At 38.6% G+C, this 21786-nt stretch overlaps 1 protein-coding gene across 1 annotated transcript in view; it reads left to right on the top strand.

Moving 5' to 3' along the window:
* The window catches only part of LOC150087120 (twitchin-like), a 3511780-nt gene that overhangs the window by 3000988 nt on the left and 489006 nt on the right, over nt 1-21786 (top strand). Inside the window, 2 exon segments of the mRNA XM_090372971.1 lie at nt 3717-3920; nt 14735-14876. Of these exon segments, the coding sequence (XP_090229097.1) occupies nt 3717-3920; nt 14735-14876 (346 nt within the window).

Below are 21786 nucleotides of genomic sequence, written 5' to 3'. Positions count from 1 at the left end.
AATATTTCTGTTGGCCCCTATTATATAGGGTTTTTGCTTAACCCTTTCGATGCATTTATGCAGCATATAAAAATTAAAAGTTTGCCTCCCCCCTCAATTTGAGAGGGGTGGCAAACTCAGGGACCGCCCCGGGCAGCAAAAGCTCTAGCTACAGTACTGCCTGGGGTGGATGGGATCTATCCAGTTATATTAAAGGAGGCAGCAAAGGAAATAAGCAAACCCTTAGCCATAATTATGAGAGCTTCCTTGGACTCAGGGGAGGTACCCATGGACTAGAGATCTGCAAATGTGACCCCAATTCACAAAGGAAGATCAAAGGGCAACACAAGTAATTACAGACCTGTTAGTTTAACTTCTGCTCCCAGGGAAATTAATGGAGGCACTGGTTAAAGAAGCACTGCAGGATCATCTAGACAAGACTTCAGTTATAGCTTGAACACAGCATAGTTTTCTTAAGTGGAAGTCTTGTCTGACCAATTTGATTGGATACTATGATGCATTCACAAAGGAACTGGATGCAGGAAATAACTTTGATATCATATATTTGGATCTTAGAAAGGCTTTTGATACTGTTGCACATGGAAGACTGCTGTACAAATTGGAGGAGTGTGGCATTGTGGGCAAATTGCTGCTATGAATAAATGGATGGTTGAGTGAGTTGTTGTTGTTATTTGGTTTTTAGGAGCATTAGCAACTAAGGCCATTTTGCTCCAGGGATATGCGGTGGTCATTCCCTGACCTTTCCGCATCCTCCATATTTGGTAGTCACGGGCTCGAACCCTGGTCTAATCAAGAAGCGTGTGCTGCGCACTGCGGCTCCTGCCCACCTGGCTACGGAGGCACCGGTTGAGTGAGAGAAGACAGAGAGTGGTAATCAATGGACACTGCTCTCCGTGGACTAATGTTATTAGTGGAGTCCCTAAGGGCTCAGTGTTGGTTCCATTGTTGTTTTCTGTATTTATTAATGATATTGATGATGGTATATCAGGCTTAATGTCTAAGTTTGCAGACGATACGTTGGCAGGGTTGTTAATGACACTAATGACAGTAAGCTGCTGCAACGGCATCTAGAAAAGTTGAGCAGATGGGCAAGAATACTGTGAATCACTGTAAATGTTGAATCCCTCTGAAGTTTAACATTGACAAATGTAAAGTACTGCATGTGGGAAGCAGTAACCCTAGAGTAACGCATCAACTGTGTGGTACTACACTGACAGTGGTAGAGAATGAAAAGGACCTGGCGGTAATTGTGCAGGCAGATATGAAGTTTTCTGAGCAGTGAAAACAGTCTGCAAGAGTAGCTCATGGTGTCTTGTCAGTGATATACAGGAATTTTTCTAGCTGGGTTAACGAGGTATGATTATCCCCTTGTATAAGGCAGTTGTCAGGCCACACCTTGAGTACTGTATACAGGTCTGGAGGCCTCATTTTAGGAAGGATGTAGAACTGGGGGCTCACATTTGGTGAGTATGGGCTTGGCACACCCAGGGTCCTGAAGAATGATGATATCCAATCATCATTCTTCTCTTTCTTGGTGATTCCTTTCTACTTCTCTCTTTCTCTCTCTCTGTGTTAGAGTAACTCGGAAATTTTGATTGGCCAGTGCATCATAAGCCTCAGGCTTCCTTGCACCATATGGCTAATAATAATAATAATAATAACTGCTGGAGTGAGTGCAGAGAAGGGCAACAAGATTAGTGAATGGAACAAAGCGTTGCTCTTACGAAGAAAGGCTTAAGTTTTGCAAATTACAGTGTCTGGAGACTAGGCACCTGTGAGGTGATCTGATTGAGGTGTATAAAGCCTTGAATGGTTTGAGCATGCTCTATGTTGACGGGATTCTTCCTCTTGTTCGGAATAATCATCTGAGAGGGCATAAATTCAACTTGAGGAAAGACATTTGTAGGATAGATGTGCGGAAGTTTGCCTTTAGCCAGCATGTAGTTGATTGCTGGAACAAACTTCCATTTGTCATTGTAGAAATTGATAGCTTAAATAGATTCAAGGCAGAACTAGACAAATTTGATGTGAGTCGATGGGTGAAATTAGAAGATTTGTTGTATTTTTTTTTTTTTTTTTTTGGTTGATGCTATATAAGCTTGCTTTCTTGCATCTTGTGCCTTTACTAATGCTAAGAAACCTTAGGAACCTGAGGTTTGATAAGTAAATACTTTAGAGGAAATCTAAATGAGGTTTATAAGGCTTTCAGATTGGATGGTAAGATGAATGGATGAAGGGTAAATTTTCTTGAAATTAAATGGTGGTAGAACAAGTGGGAATAAATTAAAACTAAGTTTGAAGAATTGTAGTCAAAGGTTTGAACCTCGGTCTACTCAAAGAGCATGTGCTACTTCTGCTCCTGACCACTCAGCTATGGAGTCCCCACTATTCCTTCCTAAATTTCGCATTTTTTTTTACTTGGTTTTCCTTGCCTGTAGCCTTCGCTACCTCACAGTTTGCCCTGCCGTGCTTCACACTCCCTACTGCCCTGGCCCGCCTCCTCATAGCGCTGGATGGTAAACTAGAGGTTTCTGTGTTCCCGTGAGTTGTTGATTGCTGGAACAAGTTGCCCTTGCAGATAGTTGAGGCTGACAGTTTCAATAACTTCAAAGGTCTATTGGATACTTAAGTGAGTGAGAAGGGTAGCATATAATTTGCGTTTTCTTATTTACTTGGTTCGGATTGATTTTTTTTTTTTCCAGTGCAGCAAAAGCCTGTGGCTTCCTTATTTACTTATTTAAGTAAATTCTAAAGTCAAATTGTCATCACTTAATAGCAGGTTAGTTAGTTAGTTAGTTATTTGGTTTTTAGGAGCATTAGCAACTAAGGCCATATTGCTCCGGGATATGGGGTGGTCATTCCCTGAACTTTCCGCATTCTCCATATTTGGTGGTAAAGGGCTCGAACCTCGGTCTAATCAGGAAGCATGGGCTACGCACTGCTGCTCCTTCCCACCTGGCTACGGAGGTGCTTTTTAATAGCAGGACTGTACAATATACACAATTTTACATTATCTGCTTATCTTACCAGTATTTTCATTTTTATTCAGAAATTGATAGATATGCTACAAGGTGATTTTTGAAACAAGTCACTCATATAAATTTAAATGATTGCTTAATTGAATCATGAATTATTTATTAAACATTTCTCCTTTTTATTGTTATTAATTAATCAGCTTGTTCCATTGAAGATATTCAGAGATTATGTCAGCGATTTAATTTCTTACACTTTGGAATTACAATTTAAAAAAAAAAAAAGAAGAAAACTTTGTCTTTTATGGCTAGAAACAGAATAATTAAAATTAATTAATCATATTAAGATAATTATTTTGTAGTGAATATTGTGTATATTTTCTTTATTTTAAAGCACATGAAAATTTAGATTAGTGCTAAATTTCTAGTGGAACATATCATAGAAGACTTAGTTCTCTTGGTATTTGACATTCTGTGGGAGCACTGGTTGAAAAACAATGGTATGAGCTAATAATGCTTGTGCGTTATTAGCTCATGCCAATTTTTTTATGAGCTAATAATACACAAGTATTTTAGCTCATAACCCTTAATTTTCTTTTTATACTGAAAGGGATGTGGTTTTCTTCCTATTTTTGTAAAAGAATTTGTTTCCTGCTGAGTTTAAGAAACATAAGAATTATATCATTTATTTCATTATTTGTATCTTCTTACATATGTGATATTTATCTGTCTGTATATAAACAGTGGTGCCTTTGGAGTAGTCCATCGATGTAGAGAAAGGCGAAGTGGCCATGTTTTTGCTGCTAAGTTCATTCCGGTATCACATCCTCTTGAAAAGTCTTTGATAAAAAAAGAAATTGATATCATGAACCAGTTGCATCATCCAAAGTTAATTCGCCTTCATGATGCATTTGAAGAAGATGATGAAATGGTGCTTATTTATGAATTGTAAGTAAATTTTAGATTTTTTTATATCAATACATCACTTTGTTTTTAAATTCATAATCCTGTCTGCCTTATTAACTTAGTATTGCACTTATTAAGTTAGTAAATACTATAAGCATATCAGTAATATATCACAATGTTTTTTGGCAGTAGTAAAAAACTACAAAAGTAGTGTGAATGGCATCGATTTAATTGTATCTCGTATTGTGACTACCTTCACAATGAGTTACCATGTGTTGCACTAAATGGAATAAGTAATGCTTCTCCAATGGAGAAAACTATTGTTACTTATTGTCGGGGGGATACCAGATGGCACTGCTTCAAGGCTTGCTGGTCTATCATCGGTGCGTAGGTAGGTACTCCGGTGTTGCAATCATGCCAACACAGTTGTGAAGTATATCAATACAATATGGACTTGGCACATGCATGGTCCTGAGCTGAATATCATCATTCTTCTCTTTCTTGGTGATTCCCTCCTATTTCTTACTCTTGTTCATTTTCGCTTTCTCTCTAAGGGTAACTCATTTTTTTTTTTTTTTTTTGGCTGGTGTAGCATAAGCCTCAGGCTTCCTTGCATCATATGGCTGATAATAATAATAATAATAATAATATGAGAGATGCCAATTGGTGTGCATAGTAATAATAATAATAATAATAAAAAGAACAAATACACAACGCATAATATCCTTGTGCATTTATTCTTTTTCGTCTTTTCATTGGTAATTCACTATGAGAATATCAGTGATATCAGGGACTTACCATTCTGCTAGTAACAGTAAGTCCCTGTCTTACTGTCTATACCGATTTTCCTTACTTTTGGCTTTAATTTTTTCCTTTTCATAGTGTTTCTCTTACTTCTGTAAGGTCATCCATGATCTGTATGCAACACTTTTATTAACTTAAATTTTGCACAATCCTAATTTAAATTCAACTTGTAAAATTCAATTTGTAAAACTTAAATTTTAAAATCTAAATTTGTAAAATACCACGTGGCTATTTCCCACATGAACTTATGCATACAGAACATGTCGGAAACAGAAGTAAGAGCATTGCTGTCTTTTTCATGATTTCGGTGGATGACCTCTGATGATGACAAAAATTATGAAAGACACTGCAATGTTATTTTCACCCTGGTCGTTTTTTCAAAAAAAATTTTGGTATTTTTTCAATTTTTGCAATTCTTATCATTTTATTTTCCGGTTCATCCCCCCCTTCTTTCACAACATATATCGCTCCCAGGGTATACGGTATATTCATTAGTTTTAATTCTATACATAAAGCTCTTTAACACGTTCTACCTACAATATTTTATACTTAAAATATTTTATATATACTTATATATATATATACACACACAGTACAGTGTCGATAATATGAGTTAATTGGGACTGGGGGTAGTTCGGACTTCCGATTTGTTAAAATTTTTGAACTTATCCAAAATACCATTCCGGAGACAAACAAATGTTTAGTAAGTTTAGAACAAAAACACTAGCTTTAAAATCTGAGGGACTGCCTAATTTTTTGTTAAAATCCAGTGCCTTTTCACACAACAAAGGTCCAGATATGGGTTCTCGTAAACTTTGTCCCTGTGTAGCATTACAATTAGTAGAGGCATGTGATGCAAGGAAGCAAGCTTATTCAGCATCAGCCAAAAAAAAAAAAAAAAAAAAAACACAACCACTACTCTCATTTCACCCCTCCGTTTGTTCGAAATACCTGTCCAGCTGAGCCTTAAATTTGCTTAGGCTATCAACTTCAACAACAAGTGATGGAAGTCTATTCCACAAACCAACTGCCCGCTGGCTAAAGGCAAATTTCCGCACATCTATCCGACATCCGTCCTTCCTCAATTTGAATTTATGCCCTCTCAGGTGATTATTCTGAGCAAGAGGAAGAATACCATCGGCATTGAGCATGCTCAAGCCATTCAAAGCCTTATACACCTCTATCAGATCACCTCGCCGATGCCTAGTCTCCAGACTCTGTAATTTGCAAAACTTAAGCCTTTCTTCGTAAGAGCAACTCTTTGTTCCATTCACTAATCTTGTTGCCCTTCTCTGTACTCGTTCCAGCAGCTCTACATCCTTCTTGAAATGAGGCCTCCAGACCTGTATACAGTACTCAAGGTGTGGCCTGACCAATGCCTTATACAAGGGAATAATCACATCCCTATCCCTGCTAGAAAAATTCCTGTATATCATTGACAAGACACCATGAGCTACTCTTGCAGCTCGTCTGCACTGCTCAGAGAACTTCATATCTGCCTGCACAATTACCCCCAGGTCCTTTTCATTCTCTACCACTGTCAGCGTAGTACCACAGAGTTGATACGTTGATCTGGGGTTACTGTTTCCCATATGTAGTACTTTACATTTGTCAATGTTAAACTTCATTTGACACCTCTCAGCCCATTTACTCAACCTTTCCAGGTTCTGTTGCAGCAGCATAGCATCAGTAGTGACCTTAACAACCCTGCCAACCTTTGTATTGTCTGCAAACTTGGACATTAAGCTTGATATACCATCATCAATATCATTTATAAATACAGAAAACAACAATGGACCCAACACTTAACCCTGAGGAACTCCACTAATAACATTAGTCCACGTTGAGCAGTGTCCATTGATTACCACTCTCTGTCTTCTGCCACTCAACCATCCCTTTATCCATAGCAGAAATTTGCCTCCAATGCCACACTGCTCCAATTTGTGCAGCAGTCTTCCACGCACAACAGTATCAAAAGCCTTTCTAAGATTCAAATATATAATATCAAAGTTATTCCCTGCATCCAGTTCTTTTGTGACTGCATCATAGTATCCAATAAAATTGGTCAGGCAAGACTTCCCCTTAACAAAACCATGCTGTTTCCGAGCTAAAACTGAAGTCTTCTCTAGATGATCCTGCAGTGCTTCTTTAACCAGTGCCTCCATTAATTTTCCTGGAACAGAAGTTAAACTAACAGGTCTATAATTACTTGTGTCAGCCTTTGATCCTCCTTTGTGAATTGGGGTTACATTTGCACATCTCCAGTCTATTGGTACCTCCCCTGAGTCCAAAGAAGCTCTCATAATTATGGCTAGGGGTTTGCTTACTTCCTTTGCTGCCTCCTTTAATATAACTGGATAGATCCCATCCACCCCGGGTGCCTTTTTTATGTTAATCCTCAACAATTTCTCCTCCACTTTCCTCTCAGTTATTAGAAAATCATCTAGCTCACGGCCAATGTTTACTTCACCTACGACATTCCCCTTCCTGAATAACTCCTCATGTGTGAATGTAGATGCAAAATACTCGTTTAGATTGTTAGCCACCTGAGCAGGATCCTCAACTGTTGAACCATCAACATCCAGTGGACCAATCTGATTCATCCCTTTCCTTCTTGAGCTTAAATAGGTAAAGAACTCTTTTCTGTTTTTCTTTGCATCTTTTGCCAAGGATTTCTCATAATCTGCCTTTGCCTGCCTAATCTCCTTTGTGACTTGGTTACAGACCAACTTATATCTATCATAGGCTTCCATGTCACCCATTAATTTGTATGTATCCCATGCATTTTTCTTCTCTGCCATATGTCTCATTAGTTCATCTGACAACCATTTAGGCCTGAACCTTGAACAATATTTCTTGGTTGGTATGTAAAGCCTGGTAGCTTCCAAGATTAGTTCCTTGAATGCTTTCCATTTTGAATTTGCTGTTGGTAACATCATCAGTTGGTCCCACTGTATAGAATTTAAATACTGTCTCAGACCATCATAGTCGCCTTTACGAAAGCAAAAACCCTTCCATTTACCTCTGATGGTAGTTACCTCCTTGAGTAAATCCCACTTCAGCACACTGTGATCACTGCCACCTAGTGGTTCCTTTATCTGCAGATTCTTAATGCACGAAGTATCACTACTGATAATCAGATCAAGAGTATTACTGCCTCTAGTTGCCTCCCGAACATGCTAGTGTAGAAAACAATCATCCAATAAATCCACAAAAGCCTTGCTAGTGTGTGAGTGACCAACCCACAAATTCCAGTCAATATCTGGGAAATTAAAATCCCCCATTATAAGACTCTCTGATTTACTGGCCCATTCTATTTCCCTGTACAGTATCTTATTATACTCATCAGAGTCATTAGGCCTATAGCGCAACTCCTACTCTCGATTTTGATTTACCTATGCTTATGTCACACCAAACTGACTCGACACTGCCCTGTCCATCGATGTCGACTGGCTTCACTTCCTTGGATTTTATGTGTTTCTTAACTAATAGCATAACCCCTCCTCCCTTCCTATCCTGTCTATCATTTCTGTAGACGTTGTACTCCCCAAATTCCAGTTCTGCATTCCTTATATCTGTGTGACACCACGTCTCTGATATCCCAACAATATCTGCCTTTGATGTTTTGAGCAATACCTCAAATTCATCAAATTTATTTACTAAACTCCTAGCATTGGTGTACACGCAAGTATACATGCACCTGTTTCTATTCTTAGCTACCCTAACACAACCCATGTGTTTACTTGTACCGCAATGACTTCCAGCAGTCTCTGAAATATCCTGCATCTTGTTTTTCAGGCTTCTGCTCATTCCAATAGAAGCAGTGCAAGAATCTCTTTCACCTCTGCCAGTGGCTACTGTTAATCTATTAGTCTTTGTCTCCCCCCAAGCTAGCAGTTTTCCGACCCACCTAACACTGCCTCGATAGCATCAGCAAATATTCTTGCACCCTTTCTATTTAAGTGTATCCCATCCCTGTAGGAGCAATCCTTCCTGTTAACAAGTACAGTCCAGGTTGAAAAAAATTCTACCCCTTGAGCCTTGCACAATCTTTCCAAGGCCGAATTGATCGACAAGGCTCTCATCATATACTCCCTCTTATCGTGTCTGGGCAGAATTGCAGACACTTTCAAATTCAACCCTACTTCACGGCTTTTTTTCAACAGTGACCTGTACTTGTTAAGTAATTCCGCTGGTCTTCTACTCTTAATATCATTAGTGCCAACGTGTACAACTATATCACCTTTTGTGCCCTTAAAAGATGATATCTGCTCTACAACGTCATCAACCTTTGCTCCTGGCAGACATACCCTGGTCCTGTTCCACCTATCCTTTTTACAAAGCATGTTCCCCGTTTCCCTGACAATAGAGTCACCAACAACTACTAGTTCCTGTGGGACCAGCGCATTCTGCCTTGGGGGCTGCCTCTGTGTTGCAAGATGACCAAATGCAAGCTCTGGCGTTGATGTGGGCAGCTGAGAGCTTGATGGGCCCCTCAATTTATTTCCTTCGAGAGCATCCACCCTATCCTTCAAGGTCTCATATAGGCCCATAACAATGCTGAGTTGTCGCCTAATTTCCTTGCACTCCTTGCATCGTGCACACACAAAGACATCCCCCATGGCACTATCATGTCCCGTATCCGATTGCTCCGCAAACATCAAGCAAACAGTGCATCTTAAAAGGCTGTGATTCAGAGGGCAACTGCCCCCCTCAGTTCTCCCCTGAGCCACAGCACTCCCATTAGCTTGAGCCTTTTGCTTTGCTGCTCTGGTCTGAGTCATGATTTCTATTTAATGTCAATAAAATTACAATTTCAGAACAAAATTAAAACCTTAAACTTGTATCCTAACACAGTTATAGCGCTATATTTATTTTCCAGTATCGAGTGTTATCTACGAGTTCCCTTTATATAACTTCCGTATCAAGTTATGTATTAATTATTTGTTACGTTTGTATCTAAGTCGTTATATATATATAGTTAAAAGTACAGTTTAATTGACAATGAAGTTTAACAAGATTAATAGATTTACTGATTAAATGACAATATTATATTATGCACTATACTATACAAAGCTAATGCTATCGAATTCCGGATATGCTGTATCGTGTTACAATGGCGGTAATTACATTTATTTGTAAACCACAAATAAATGGCATCTTTGAGGGATGAGTCATTTGATGTTATTTATTATTATTATTATTATTAGCCATATGGCGCAAGGAAGCCTGAGGCTTTTGCTGCACCAGCCAAAAAAAAAAAAAAAAAAAATCTGAGTTATCCCTGAGAGAGAGAGAGAGAGAGAGAGAGAGAGAGAGAGAGAGAGAGAGAGAGAGAGAGAGAGAGAGAGAAATAGAAGGGAATCACCATGAAAGTGAAGAATAGTGATATCCAGCTCAGGACCCTGGGTGTGCCAAGCCCATACTCACCAGATGTGAGCCCCTGAGTTAACCATGTTCCCATAGTTTTTTTTTTTTTTGCACCATCTAAATCAAGTTTCAATGCAAACTTTAAAATTTGGCCTTGTTGTTTTTAATGTCTGGTATAGTTGACTTTCCAACTTGTAAAATTTTGCTAACAAAGACCCACTTTCTCCCTTTGAAAGTTTGTTTAAAATCTCAATCTTCAATTCAATTGTTAAAAATTTTTGCTTCCTTTTAGGAGACAAAAAAAACTACAGTACGGTAAAATAAAACTGTAAAAACTCTTGTTCAGAATCTTTTTACTCTGTATCTCATTTGTACGTATCATGTTAATTGCAATTTCTGCATGCCGTGTTCTTTGTTATTGATTGATGCTTTTTTTTTTTTTTTTCTTATTTCACTGTTTTAGCTTTTATGATACCAAAAAATGTCAGTGAAAAGAAATATCAGATTACAAAAGTGTGTTGAATAACAGATTACAACATGTTATGTTTAGCATTAGCATTAGTAGAGGCATTTGATGCAAGAAAGCAAGCTTATGCAGCATCAGCCAAAAAAAAAAAAAAAAAAAAAACCCACTTCCACTTCACCCCTCTGTTCGTTCAAAATACCTGTCCAGCTGAGCCTTAAACTTATTTAGGCTATCACCCTCCACCACAAGGGATGGCAGTCTGTTCCACCAACCAACCACCCGCTGGCTAAAGGCAAATTTCTGCACGTCTATCCTACATCTGTCTTTCCTCAATTTGAATTTATGCCCTCTCAGGTGATTTTTCTGAGCTAGAGGAAGAATCCCATCAGCATTGAGCATGCTTAAACCATTCAAGGCTTTATACACCTCTATCAGATCACCTCGCTGGTGCCTAGTCTCCAGACACTGTAATTTGCAAAACTTAAGCCTTTCTTCGTAAGAGCACCCCTTTGTTCCATTCACTAATCTTGTTGCCCTTCTCTGTACTCGTTCCAGCAGCTCTACATCCTTCTTGAAATGAGGCCTCCAGACCTGTATACAGTACTCTAGGTGTGGTCTGACCATTGCCTTATACAATGGAATAATCACCTCCTTATCCCTGCTGGAAAAATTCCTGTATATCATTGACAATACTCCATGAGCTACTCTTGCAGCCCGTCTGCACTGCTCAGAGAACTTCATATCTGCCTGCACAATCACCCCCAAGTCCCTTTCATTCTCTACCACTGTCAGTGTAGTACCACAGAGTTGATACGTTGCTCTGGGGTTGCTGTTTCCCATGTGTAGTACTTTACATTTGTCAATGTTAAACTTCTTTTGCCACCTCTCAGCCCATCTGCTCAACCTTTCCAGATCCTGTTGCAGCAGCATAGTGTCAGTAGTGTCCTTGACAACCCTGCCAACCTTTGTATCATCTGCAAACTTGGACATTAAGCTTGATATACCATCATCAATATCATTTATAAATACAGAAAACAATAATGGACCCAACACTGAGGGACTCCACTAATAACATTAGTCCACGATGAGCAGTGTCCATTGATTACCACTCTCTGTCTTCTCCCCCTCAACCACCCCTTTATCCATAGCAGCAATTTGCCTCCAATGTCACACTGCTCCAATTTGTGTAGCAGTCTTCCATGTGCAACAGTATCAAAAGCCTTTCTAAGATCCAAGTATATAATATCAAAGTTATTCCCTGCATCCAGTTCTTTTGTGACTGCATCATAGTATCCAATCAAGTTGGTCAGGCAAGACTTCCCCTTAACAAAACCATGCTGTGTCTGAGCTATAACTGAAGTCTTGTCTAAATGATCCTGCAGTGCTTCTTTAACCAGTGCCTCCATTAATTTTCCTGGAACAGAAGTTAAGCTCACAGGTCTATAATTACTTGTGTCAGCCTTTGATCCTCCTTTGTGAATTGGGGTCACATTTGCACATTTCCAGTCTATGGGTACCTCCCCTGAGTCCAAGGAAGCTCTCATAATTATGGCTAGGGGTTTGCTTACTTCCTTTGCTGCCTCCTTTAATATAACTGGATAGATCCCATCCACCCCGGGTGCCTTTCTTGTGTTTATCTTCAACAGTTTCTCCTCCACTTTACTCCCAGTTATTTCAAGATTCTGTAGCTGACTGCTAGAGTTGAATACACCTCTGGCATTCCCCTTGCTGAATAACTCCTCATGTGTGAATGTCGATGCAAAATATTCATTTAGTTTGTTAGCTACCTGAGCAGGATCATCAACAGTTGACCCATCAATATCAAGTGGACCAATCTGATTCATCCCCTTCCTTCTAGAGTTTACATAAGTAAAGAACTCTTTGCTGTTTTTCTTTGCATCCCTTGCCAAGGATTTCTCGTAATCTGCCTTCGCCTGCCTAACCTCCTTTGTAACTTGGTTGCATATCAACTTGTATCTATCATAGGCTTCTGTGTCATGTGTTAATTTGTAAGTATCCCATGCATTTTTCTTCTCTGCCATATGCCTCATTAGTTCATCTGACATCCATTTTGGCCTAAACCTTGAACAATATTTCTTAGTCGGTATGTAAAGCCTAGTAGCTTCCAAGATAAGTTCTTTGAATGCTTCCCATTTTGAGTTTGCTGTTGGTAACATCATCAGTTGGTCCCACTGTATAGAATTTAAATACTGTCTCAGTCCATCGTAGTCACCTTTACGGAAGCAATAACCCTTCCCTTTACCCCTAATGGTAGTTACATCTTTCAGTAACTCCCAATTCAGCACACTGTGATCACTGCCACCTAGTGGTTCATTTATCTGCAGATTCTTAATGCATGAAGAATCACTGCTGATAATCAAATCAAGAGTATTACTCCCTCTAGTTGCCTCCCGAACATGCTGATGTAGAAAACAATCATCCAATAAATCCACAAAAGCCCTGCTAGTGTGTGAGTAACCAGCCCCCAAATTCCAGTCAATATCTGGGAAATTAAAATCTCCCATTATAAGACTCTCTGATTTACTGGCCCACTCTATTTCCCTGTTTAGTGCTGTATGTATATTAATTAAGCTCTGTAAATAAAAGGCGCCTCTGTAGCCAGGTGGGAAGGAGCAGCAGTGCATAGCACATGCTTCTTGATTAGACTAGGGTTCAAGCCTGTCACCACCAAATACAGAGGATGCGGAAAGGTCAGGGAATGACCACCGCATATCCCGGAGCAATATGGCCTTTAGTTGCTAATGCTCCTAAATCTAAAATAACAATATGTAAATAAACGTAAATTATTTTTATTTTGCTAACCTGTGGACAATAGTCTTCCGATTTTCACATATCATTTAATTTTGTTAATTGGTAAGGGGAAAAAAAGGTGTAAATTTATGCTTTATATCTTCATTTTTATAGCCTGTGGATAATAGTCCTCTGATTTTTGCATATTAGAATTACTGTTTTATAGAATCAAAATTCAATTTGCAAATGTGATCACAATAACCAGCACTTACTGTAATTATATTATGGTGCCAGCATAACAAAAAATAAATGCTGGCTTGTTTGGATTATTAATGTTTTAAATTATTGACATTTGGATTTTCGATGCTCTACTGTACCTTCAAAACAGTGCTTTCTGGGTGGTGGTACTCAACTGAGAATAACTAACAGCAAACTTCTCTATTCAGGAAGTGTTACCTATTCAAAGTATAAAGGGAACATAACTTGTTGTGAAGGATTTCACAATATGAGATGTTATAATAATGATGCCTAATGTAGAAACTTTAGTGTCTTAAAAATTCAGCTATGCAATTGCACTAATGATGTCAGTGTTCGAATATTTTGAAATAATTTTAATTCTAGAATACTGTGAATTAATTTTAATCCTAGAATAAAAAAATTACAATGCAGCAATAGTATCATCAAATAGTATCATCAAATTAAACAAATATTTTGGAAACCATTTTGTAAACTGAGCATGCATTCTCAGTGGCATTATCATATTTTGTTAATAACTATTATTTTCTTTATAGTTAGTAAATCCTCAATTTTGGGTATCAGTTATATTGCCATATGTTGGAAATTTTAGTGTATTATATTTAAATTTTGTAACTTACTTTTACATAAAAAAGATTTTTTTTTGCAATAATGCCTCAGAAGAAAAATCCAGAAATGATGTTGCTTCCTTCTGATAATATTAACAAAACTTGTAATATTTGTAAATCCTGTTTTTCCCTCCCTAATAAAATGTGCACCTTCTGCCAATAAAGACTTCAGAGTATGCCACCAGCTACCATAAGACTGCAAGAACTATTTTAGCATAAGAACTATTTTATATTATCATACTGCAGGATAGCTTACATCACTATCAAACTTCAGTTTGATAGTGATGTAAAATAGCTTCAGATATGTACATATTTGCCATCTTTAATAATCTTTGTAAATAAAATTATTTTTAACTTCCCCATTTTTTTTGAACAGTCATACATTTTACAAGCAGTGAAAGTACCCATTTATCAGTAGTTCTAGGTTTAATGAAATATTTTATCATTAATCAGCCATTGCTACATTTTTGATTTCAACAGAACATCTGTTTGTTTCTATTTTTACAGTATAGTATTATTCTTATATATATATATGTTTTTTTTTTTTTTTTTTTCCCTTATCAAAAAGTAGACTAAATTAATTACTTCTTTTGCAAATATAGCATGTCTGGTGGAGAACTCTTTGAAAGGATAACAGCTGAAGACTACAAAATGTCAGAAGCAGAAGTTATAAACTACATGAGACAGATTTGTGAAGGAGTAAAACATATGCATGAGAAAAATATCATTCATTTGGATATTAAGGTTGTTTATCTTTATATTACGAAATTCTGTTTATTGTTTTTTCAACAAAAAACTGAAATTTTTATTTGCTTTAGTTAACATAATTCGCTCGCTAGAAGAATTCATAAGTTTTTATTTTAGTTAATCTTATTACACACATGTATCTTGTCTTATGTCTTGTATGTGAGTTGTGATGTGTGTTGTAGCTCATTCATTAAGTTACATCTGTTGATTTGCACTAAGAGTAATAGTATTTGCCATATAGTGGAAGGAAGCTACATGTTTTTACTGCACTGGTAGGGGGGGGACAAGTAGATAAGAAAATAAATTATTTGCTTCCCTCCTCACACAGGTAAGTATCCAGTTGACCTTTGAATTTATTCAAACTGCCAACCTCAACTACTGTTCTGGAATTCTTTAGAACAGTGTGTAGTGTTAATTGTAGTGTGGCTCTGGGGGGGGGGTTCCCCAACTGCACATATGCAATGTGATGAATACAAAACCCTGTAATGGCCAGATTTATGTAGGTCAGCGAGTGTTTGTGTAGTATTAGTGTGGGGTTGTGTTGTTCATCTGGCTTCTTAGCCTAGGGGCCTTTGTTTTTGCATAACAACCTCTAGTTTACCATCCAGCGCCACAAGGAGGCAGGCCGGCAGTGGGGAGTTTAAATCACTGGCAGGGTGAACCCTGTGTGTAGCCAGGGCTACAGACAGAGAGCCCAGTAAAAAAAAAAAAAAAAAAAAAAGAAAGAAAGAAAAAAAAAAGAACGGATGAAAGGGGGACAGAACAGGGTCCCTGAGGCAGAATGGCCACCCTGCTCTGGGAGAGAGGGGGGGGGGACCACCGTCCAGGTTGGGGTGATGAGGGAGTGAGAGAACAGATTCAGATCTCTGCTAAAATTTACATTAGGATGCACCCTCCAGGGTGCATCCTAATGTAAATTTTCAGGCAGAGTCTCCAACCATCAATCACCGACAAGGCAGTGATTGATGGTTGGAGACTCTGCCCACTCACTGCATTCCCCCTCTTCTCACTGAGACACAAGAAAACTCCACCCAGACATGTCACATATGCTCACAAAATTGTCTAGTAATGAACGGGCGAGAAGAAATAGTGGTTGCATGTGGTGTGAATTTTTGTTTCTTCACTTTGATTGATTGAGGGCACCGCACTGATCAGGCAAGTGTTTTTCTGTCTTTTTTTTTTTTTTAAAGCACTACTTCACACCACATGAAGTTTGTTATTTCTAGAAATTGTCATTTGTTACTTCTAGAAATTGTCTAGTCATGTCTGGCTACAAAAGCGGGGGTTTGGGGTTTAAAAAATTTAAAAAAAAATGCATTTCTGTTGAACTGCAACAGCAAATCGCATTGTTACTGCTCGCAAAATCGTCTTATAATGTTCAGGCGAAAAGAATCAGTGGTTGCACGTGGTGTGAATTTCTCTGTTACTTCTCTTTGTTTTTTGTTCTTTGTCCGTTTTTTTTTTCTTTAGGAAAAATGTATTCGGTTTTTCCATCAAAGTGTTCAGTTATTATCGTGCATGATTGTGAGGTGAGTTTTCTTTGTATTTGTGTAGTTTTTTGACAATTTCATTGTTTGGTCACAAAAGCTGGGGCAGCCACACCAAAAATTTTTAAAAAATAAGCATCTTTTTAGACATTTTGTGCATTAACAAAGAGCGAATGGGTCCATCGGCTGTGTTTTCTGGGAACACTGCATGTAGATAGAGAAATGTGGAGCCCTCCAAAGGGACTCTCGATTGAGGCAGCTATGGTGTGAAGGGATGCATAGTCCCATCAGTTTGGTAACCGTGATGTCTGGGTCGAAGACTGCAATTGTGGCCTAGCGCCCTGCCACTGCGTTGCCTCCCTGGCCAGTGATTGTTACAGTTGACGTCAGAACCCTTCCCCTGGTGGTTGGTTCCTTGACAGATCCTTTATATGTGTATGGTTTTGTAGAAGACCTGATTCATAACTGTGAGCAATCTTTGGCAGTTTATTTACACGACTCTCAGATTATTACTGCAGTACCAGTAATAATCCAGTACCAGTTGTCATCGTTATCTTTATGGGGTTTTGGATTTAACAAATTCTTTGGCTCTCAGGAACTCTGGACAATTGGGGTCTTTAAATGAATGATTGCAATCCCTCTTATGCATCTTGCAGCTGGGCCACTGAGGGCTGCTAGCTTTGTTCAGGCAATTCAAGTATATATGTCCTTTGGTAGCACAGTGTCCACAGGTGTTGGCTTCCTGTCAGCAGGGCTTTGCCGAGTGGCCATACCTAAAACATTTAAATCATCTAAATGCCACTGCAAAGTGGCAGTTTTATGCACCGACCATTGGAGAAAGATTCTGTTGTTTTGGTTTATGATTCTCTTTCTTATGTGCCCGGTTACTTCAATCACCCAGTTCAGCAGGCCTTTTTTCCTTGACTTGATCAGGATTCTTAATTTTATGACATTCTGTGCCTCCTGCAAGGTCATATCAAGACTCCCCAGGTTTTTGTTATATATCTCATCTATGATGTCATCCTTGGTCAGGTCTTTAGAGATATCGTAGATTATCATGGTGGGTCCCAGTCTTTTGGGGACCCCTACATTCATATTCAGGTCTTTCAACTTTGATGACATCTTAATCTTTTCTGCTTCAGAGGAGGAAGCTGTTTCTATAATAATTCCATTTTCTCTGAGGCATCTTATACTTTTAATTCTTTTTTTCCTTTAGATCTTCCTTCACCTGTGTCATTATGCTGTTTTTCACCTCCTCACTTGTTTTCACCTCTGATTGGCCAGTGCCTTAATCAGGATGATGTTGTTTCCTAGGTCTTCTTCCTGTAATACTGGGTCTTTGGTTGCCTTGAGCATTGAGGCAACCTGGGCAAAGGTCAACAGAGTAACCTGGGGCCATGCTGTCTTTTCTTTTTCTTGCAGTGTTGCTTTCAGGAAGGCATTCTCTATCTGTAGGTTGTGGATGATCTTCTCCATTTTTGCCAAAATTTTATCAATGTCAAGAACCATTTCCCAGATACTCTCTGACCTTCCTTCAGTTGGTCTAAGAGGGCAGTCCGAAGGATAAAGATGTGATCCTTGTCGCATCAGCCGGTTGGGAGGTATCACTAACCTCAGTTGCAGAAGAGCTCTGGGTAAGTGGAAAGGAGTTTAGAGGATCCTGCACCTCCTGTGCACAGAGCTGTGAGATGTTCTTTTCTGCCAGCTTCTCGAAGACTACTCTATGGTTGGGGAGGTCTCCATGTGAGTTGTGGTAGAGGCAGCACACGGGGTTCCAAAAAGTTCCAGTTTCTTGTGTGCTGGCATAATAATGGTTATTGTTTGTTGTTATTATATAGATGGCACAGTTCAGGTCCAAAAGTCCTAGGACAAAAGGCACAGTTCAAAATGATAGAGTAACAAAGTGCTAAAGCCATACACATAGCAGCATTCATGGTAGGCATATAGGAATTGGTGTAATTTTAGACACTAATTACAAGTGAACAAATAGTGCGGAGAGGCCAAAATTTTTAGCCAATAGTGAGTAAAGGATCCTCTATAAGTGGAATAGTTTAGATTTTCCCATGTTAGAAATTTGGAGAGAAATGGGGGGTCAAATTCTTCCTATATGCCAACACCAGCGGGCCACGTGACCATTAGGCAAGACATAAATTAAAACATGAATACAAGGCAAAAAATAATAAAATGATTCTGTGGGGTAGAGAAAGGTCCCCTATATCTGATGGTATATCAGTTATGCTTTTCTGTTCCCTTGAAACAGAGAAAGAGAGGAGTGAAAAACTCATAGAAATCACTATATATACAATGCTGTACAAAGTTACGATGGCCACGTAACGTGATCAAGCACGTGAAATATTGCTGACAGACATAAATCTGACAAAATAACATTGCTCCTATAAAGATAAATGACCATATATGTGGTGGGGGGGAAAAATTAAGATTTATATGTGATCAACCCAAAAACACAAAGTGATTGCCAGCCTAGATGATGTCATACTTTGTTTACTAAACATAGGGAATGCTCACAATGTGTTCAAAAAAGGAAAATGCAAATATTACTAGGTAGTAAATATGAAAATACATTGAAACACATACCAAAATAATCATGGATTGTTTGACACATAATTATTTCAACAGATAGCGTACGGAATTAATGTCATTAAGGCTGTAACAGGATCCTATATCATTGCTGTGACAACGTAAGCATGGCTGCCATAGTGATACATATACAAGCATATGCAAGAAATCTCAAACACCGTTATTTCTCCAAAGACTGTCTCAAAAGTTACAAAAAGTCACCTGTGGGATACAAATCTAAAACTCTTTTAGATGAACCCACTCTGATCCAAAATTCCATCTTTATTTGATAATTTAGACATAAGTACTAGGGGCATAACAACACACCATGCAATTTTCACCATTCAGAATCTGGAGTGAGAGAGCAACCAACCCAGATGGCAGGAATGAAGGATCATTAGGGAAAGGGGTTCCTATGTGGGGGAGTACTGACATTGGTCCTCTATTACACCTGGCCAAGGGGCAAACCCTGTTGGCCAGTGTCTGCGTCTCACACCACGCTGGCTAACTAGCAACAGCATGGTGTCTGCTCGGATAGGCCATCTTTTGCAAGCAAAATTAATAGAAATACAGACAGCAGAATAATCTGGAATAAAATTAGACAAATTTCAGGCAAATATTCAACCGTCCCTAAACCGATCATAAGCTGGAAAGGTCATGACATAACTGAACCAGAAAAAATTGCAAATCTACTAGGAGAAACTTTTGAGAAATTGTCAGCAACAAGATCGTACCGGCCAATCTTTCAAACATATAAAGCTCAAATCGAAAAATACAAAATTAATTTCCATGCAGCTCATGAGATTTCATACAACCAACCCTTTACTATAAATGAATTGCCTAAAGCCCTAGCCAAATCTAAGCAAAGTGCAGCAGGTCTGGATGGAATCCACTATCAAATGATTAAACACCTCACTAAAAATTCTTTACGCATGCTCTTACTGCTGTATAATACGATATACCTTGAGGATACATATAAAGACTCTTGGCGACATTCGTTTGTACTGGCTTTCTAAAACCTGGGAAGGACCATTCAAACCCATATAATTAACGCCCCATTGCCCTCACTAGCTGTCTAGAGAAAGCTTTAGAAAAAATGGTGAATGATCGGTTAACATGGTTTCTTGACTTCCATAACCTCCCTAGTCCTAGGCAATACAGTTTTCAGAAATATAGATCAACAATAGACATAATGACAAAAGCTGAATCAAATATTCGCAATGCCTTTCTCCAAAACGAACATCTTGTAATGATATGCCTTGATATTGAAAAGGCATTCGTTACTATTTGGAGATATGGTATTTTTTTTTTTATGTAAACCCCAAACACGAGAGGTATTAGAACCTATAGTACTTAGTACTGTGTTTGGGTTGGAGGTTGAGAAGACAAAAGAAGATATTTGTTGACATTGTACTTGAACTTCTGTAGATTGTAATTTTCAGGAAATACGTATGAAGGAAGATTGTTACAGAAAACAGCAGTTGAATGAATAAACGAGGAAGATGAAAAGTTGGTTCGGTGAGTTTGAAGTTGGACGGTAAATGGATGTTGGTTGGTGGCGGCACGTGTTCAGACTGTTTTGAAAGAGAGAGCGGGAATTATAGAAGCCAATTCAGAAGAACAGAGGCCATGGAAATATCTGTAGAAGAGGCATGCAGCAAAAACAGTACGTCTATGGGACAGCGAGTGGAGACTCTGTTAAAGATGAATCATTAATTAATCTAACTGCCCTCTTCTGAATGTAATCAAGAAGCCTCAGGGAGGTTTTGGGGGCATCACCCCCAAAGTGAGATGTGGGAACAATATTCCATGTCAGGGTGGATTTGCGATTTGTACAGAGTGAACAGCTGTTTGAAAGAAAAGTAACGCCGAGAGCGAAAGAGAAAACCAAGTTTTTAAGATGCAGAGGAAGCAATATTTGTAATGTGCTTGTGCCAAGAGAGATTAGAAGTTAGGGTAATTCCCAAAAGAGATATATCATTTTGCCTAGAAATCGGAGTGTCACCAAAGATAAGCAGAAGAATCCTTTTTGCGAGATATAAGACAAGACTGAGTTTTAGAAGGATTTAAATCAACTAAGTTGTCTTTGCCCCACTGGGGAATTACCTGGAGATCGGCATTTAAGGAATTGGTAGCAGACTTATGAAAAGTTGAAGCTGATTGAGCAGGGCAAGGTTTCTCAAAATGGAAAGTGGAATGCAATGTGCTTTCATCGGCAAAACTATGGATAGGATTTCCAGTTAATGGAAGAAGGTCATTAATATACAAGAGGAAAAGAGTGAGGGAAAGAACTGAATCTTGGGGAACACCGGCATTAGTGAAGGAGTTAGAAGACAGAGAGCCATCTACTATCACCCTCAGTGAGTGATCAGAGAGGAAACTGGATAACCAATTACAAAAAACAGTAGGCAAACCATAAGACGGAAGCTTGTTTAGAAGACGTTTATGCCAAACACGATCAAAAGCCTTTGAGATGTCAAGAGCAACTGCTTGAGTTTCACAGAACGTTTCCATTGAATTAGTCCATAAATGGGTAACATAAGCCAGAATATCACCAGTGGATTGACACAGGCGGAATCCATAGTGGCGATCATAGATAAGACGGAAGGTTTCTAGGTAGTTTAAGAGTTGGCAGTTAATTGATTTTTCCATTACTTTAGAAAGAGTAGAAGTAATTGCAATGGGACGATAATTGTATGGGAGGAATTTGTTACCCTTTTTAGGAACTGGCTGGATATGAGCAAATTTCCAAGCAGAAGGGAAAACACCTTTGGAATAAGAAAGTGAAAAAAGGCAGCAAAAAACAGGTGTAAGTTCAGGAGCACAGGTTTTGAGAACAAGTG

This window comes from Mastigoproctus giganteus, chromosome 4, assembly GCF_048544385.1.
Source record: "Mastigoproctus giganteus isolate SK-2022 chromosome 4, ASM4854438v1, whole genome shotgun sequence".
Taxonomy (NCBI): domain Eukaryota; kingdom Metazoa; phylum Arthropoda; class Arachnida; order Uropygi; family Thelyphonidae; genus Mastigoproctus; species Mastigoproctus giganteus.
The sequence above is the reverse complement of the archived record's forward strand: the minus strand, read 5'-3'. Positions and strand labels throughout refer to the sequence as shown.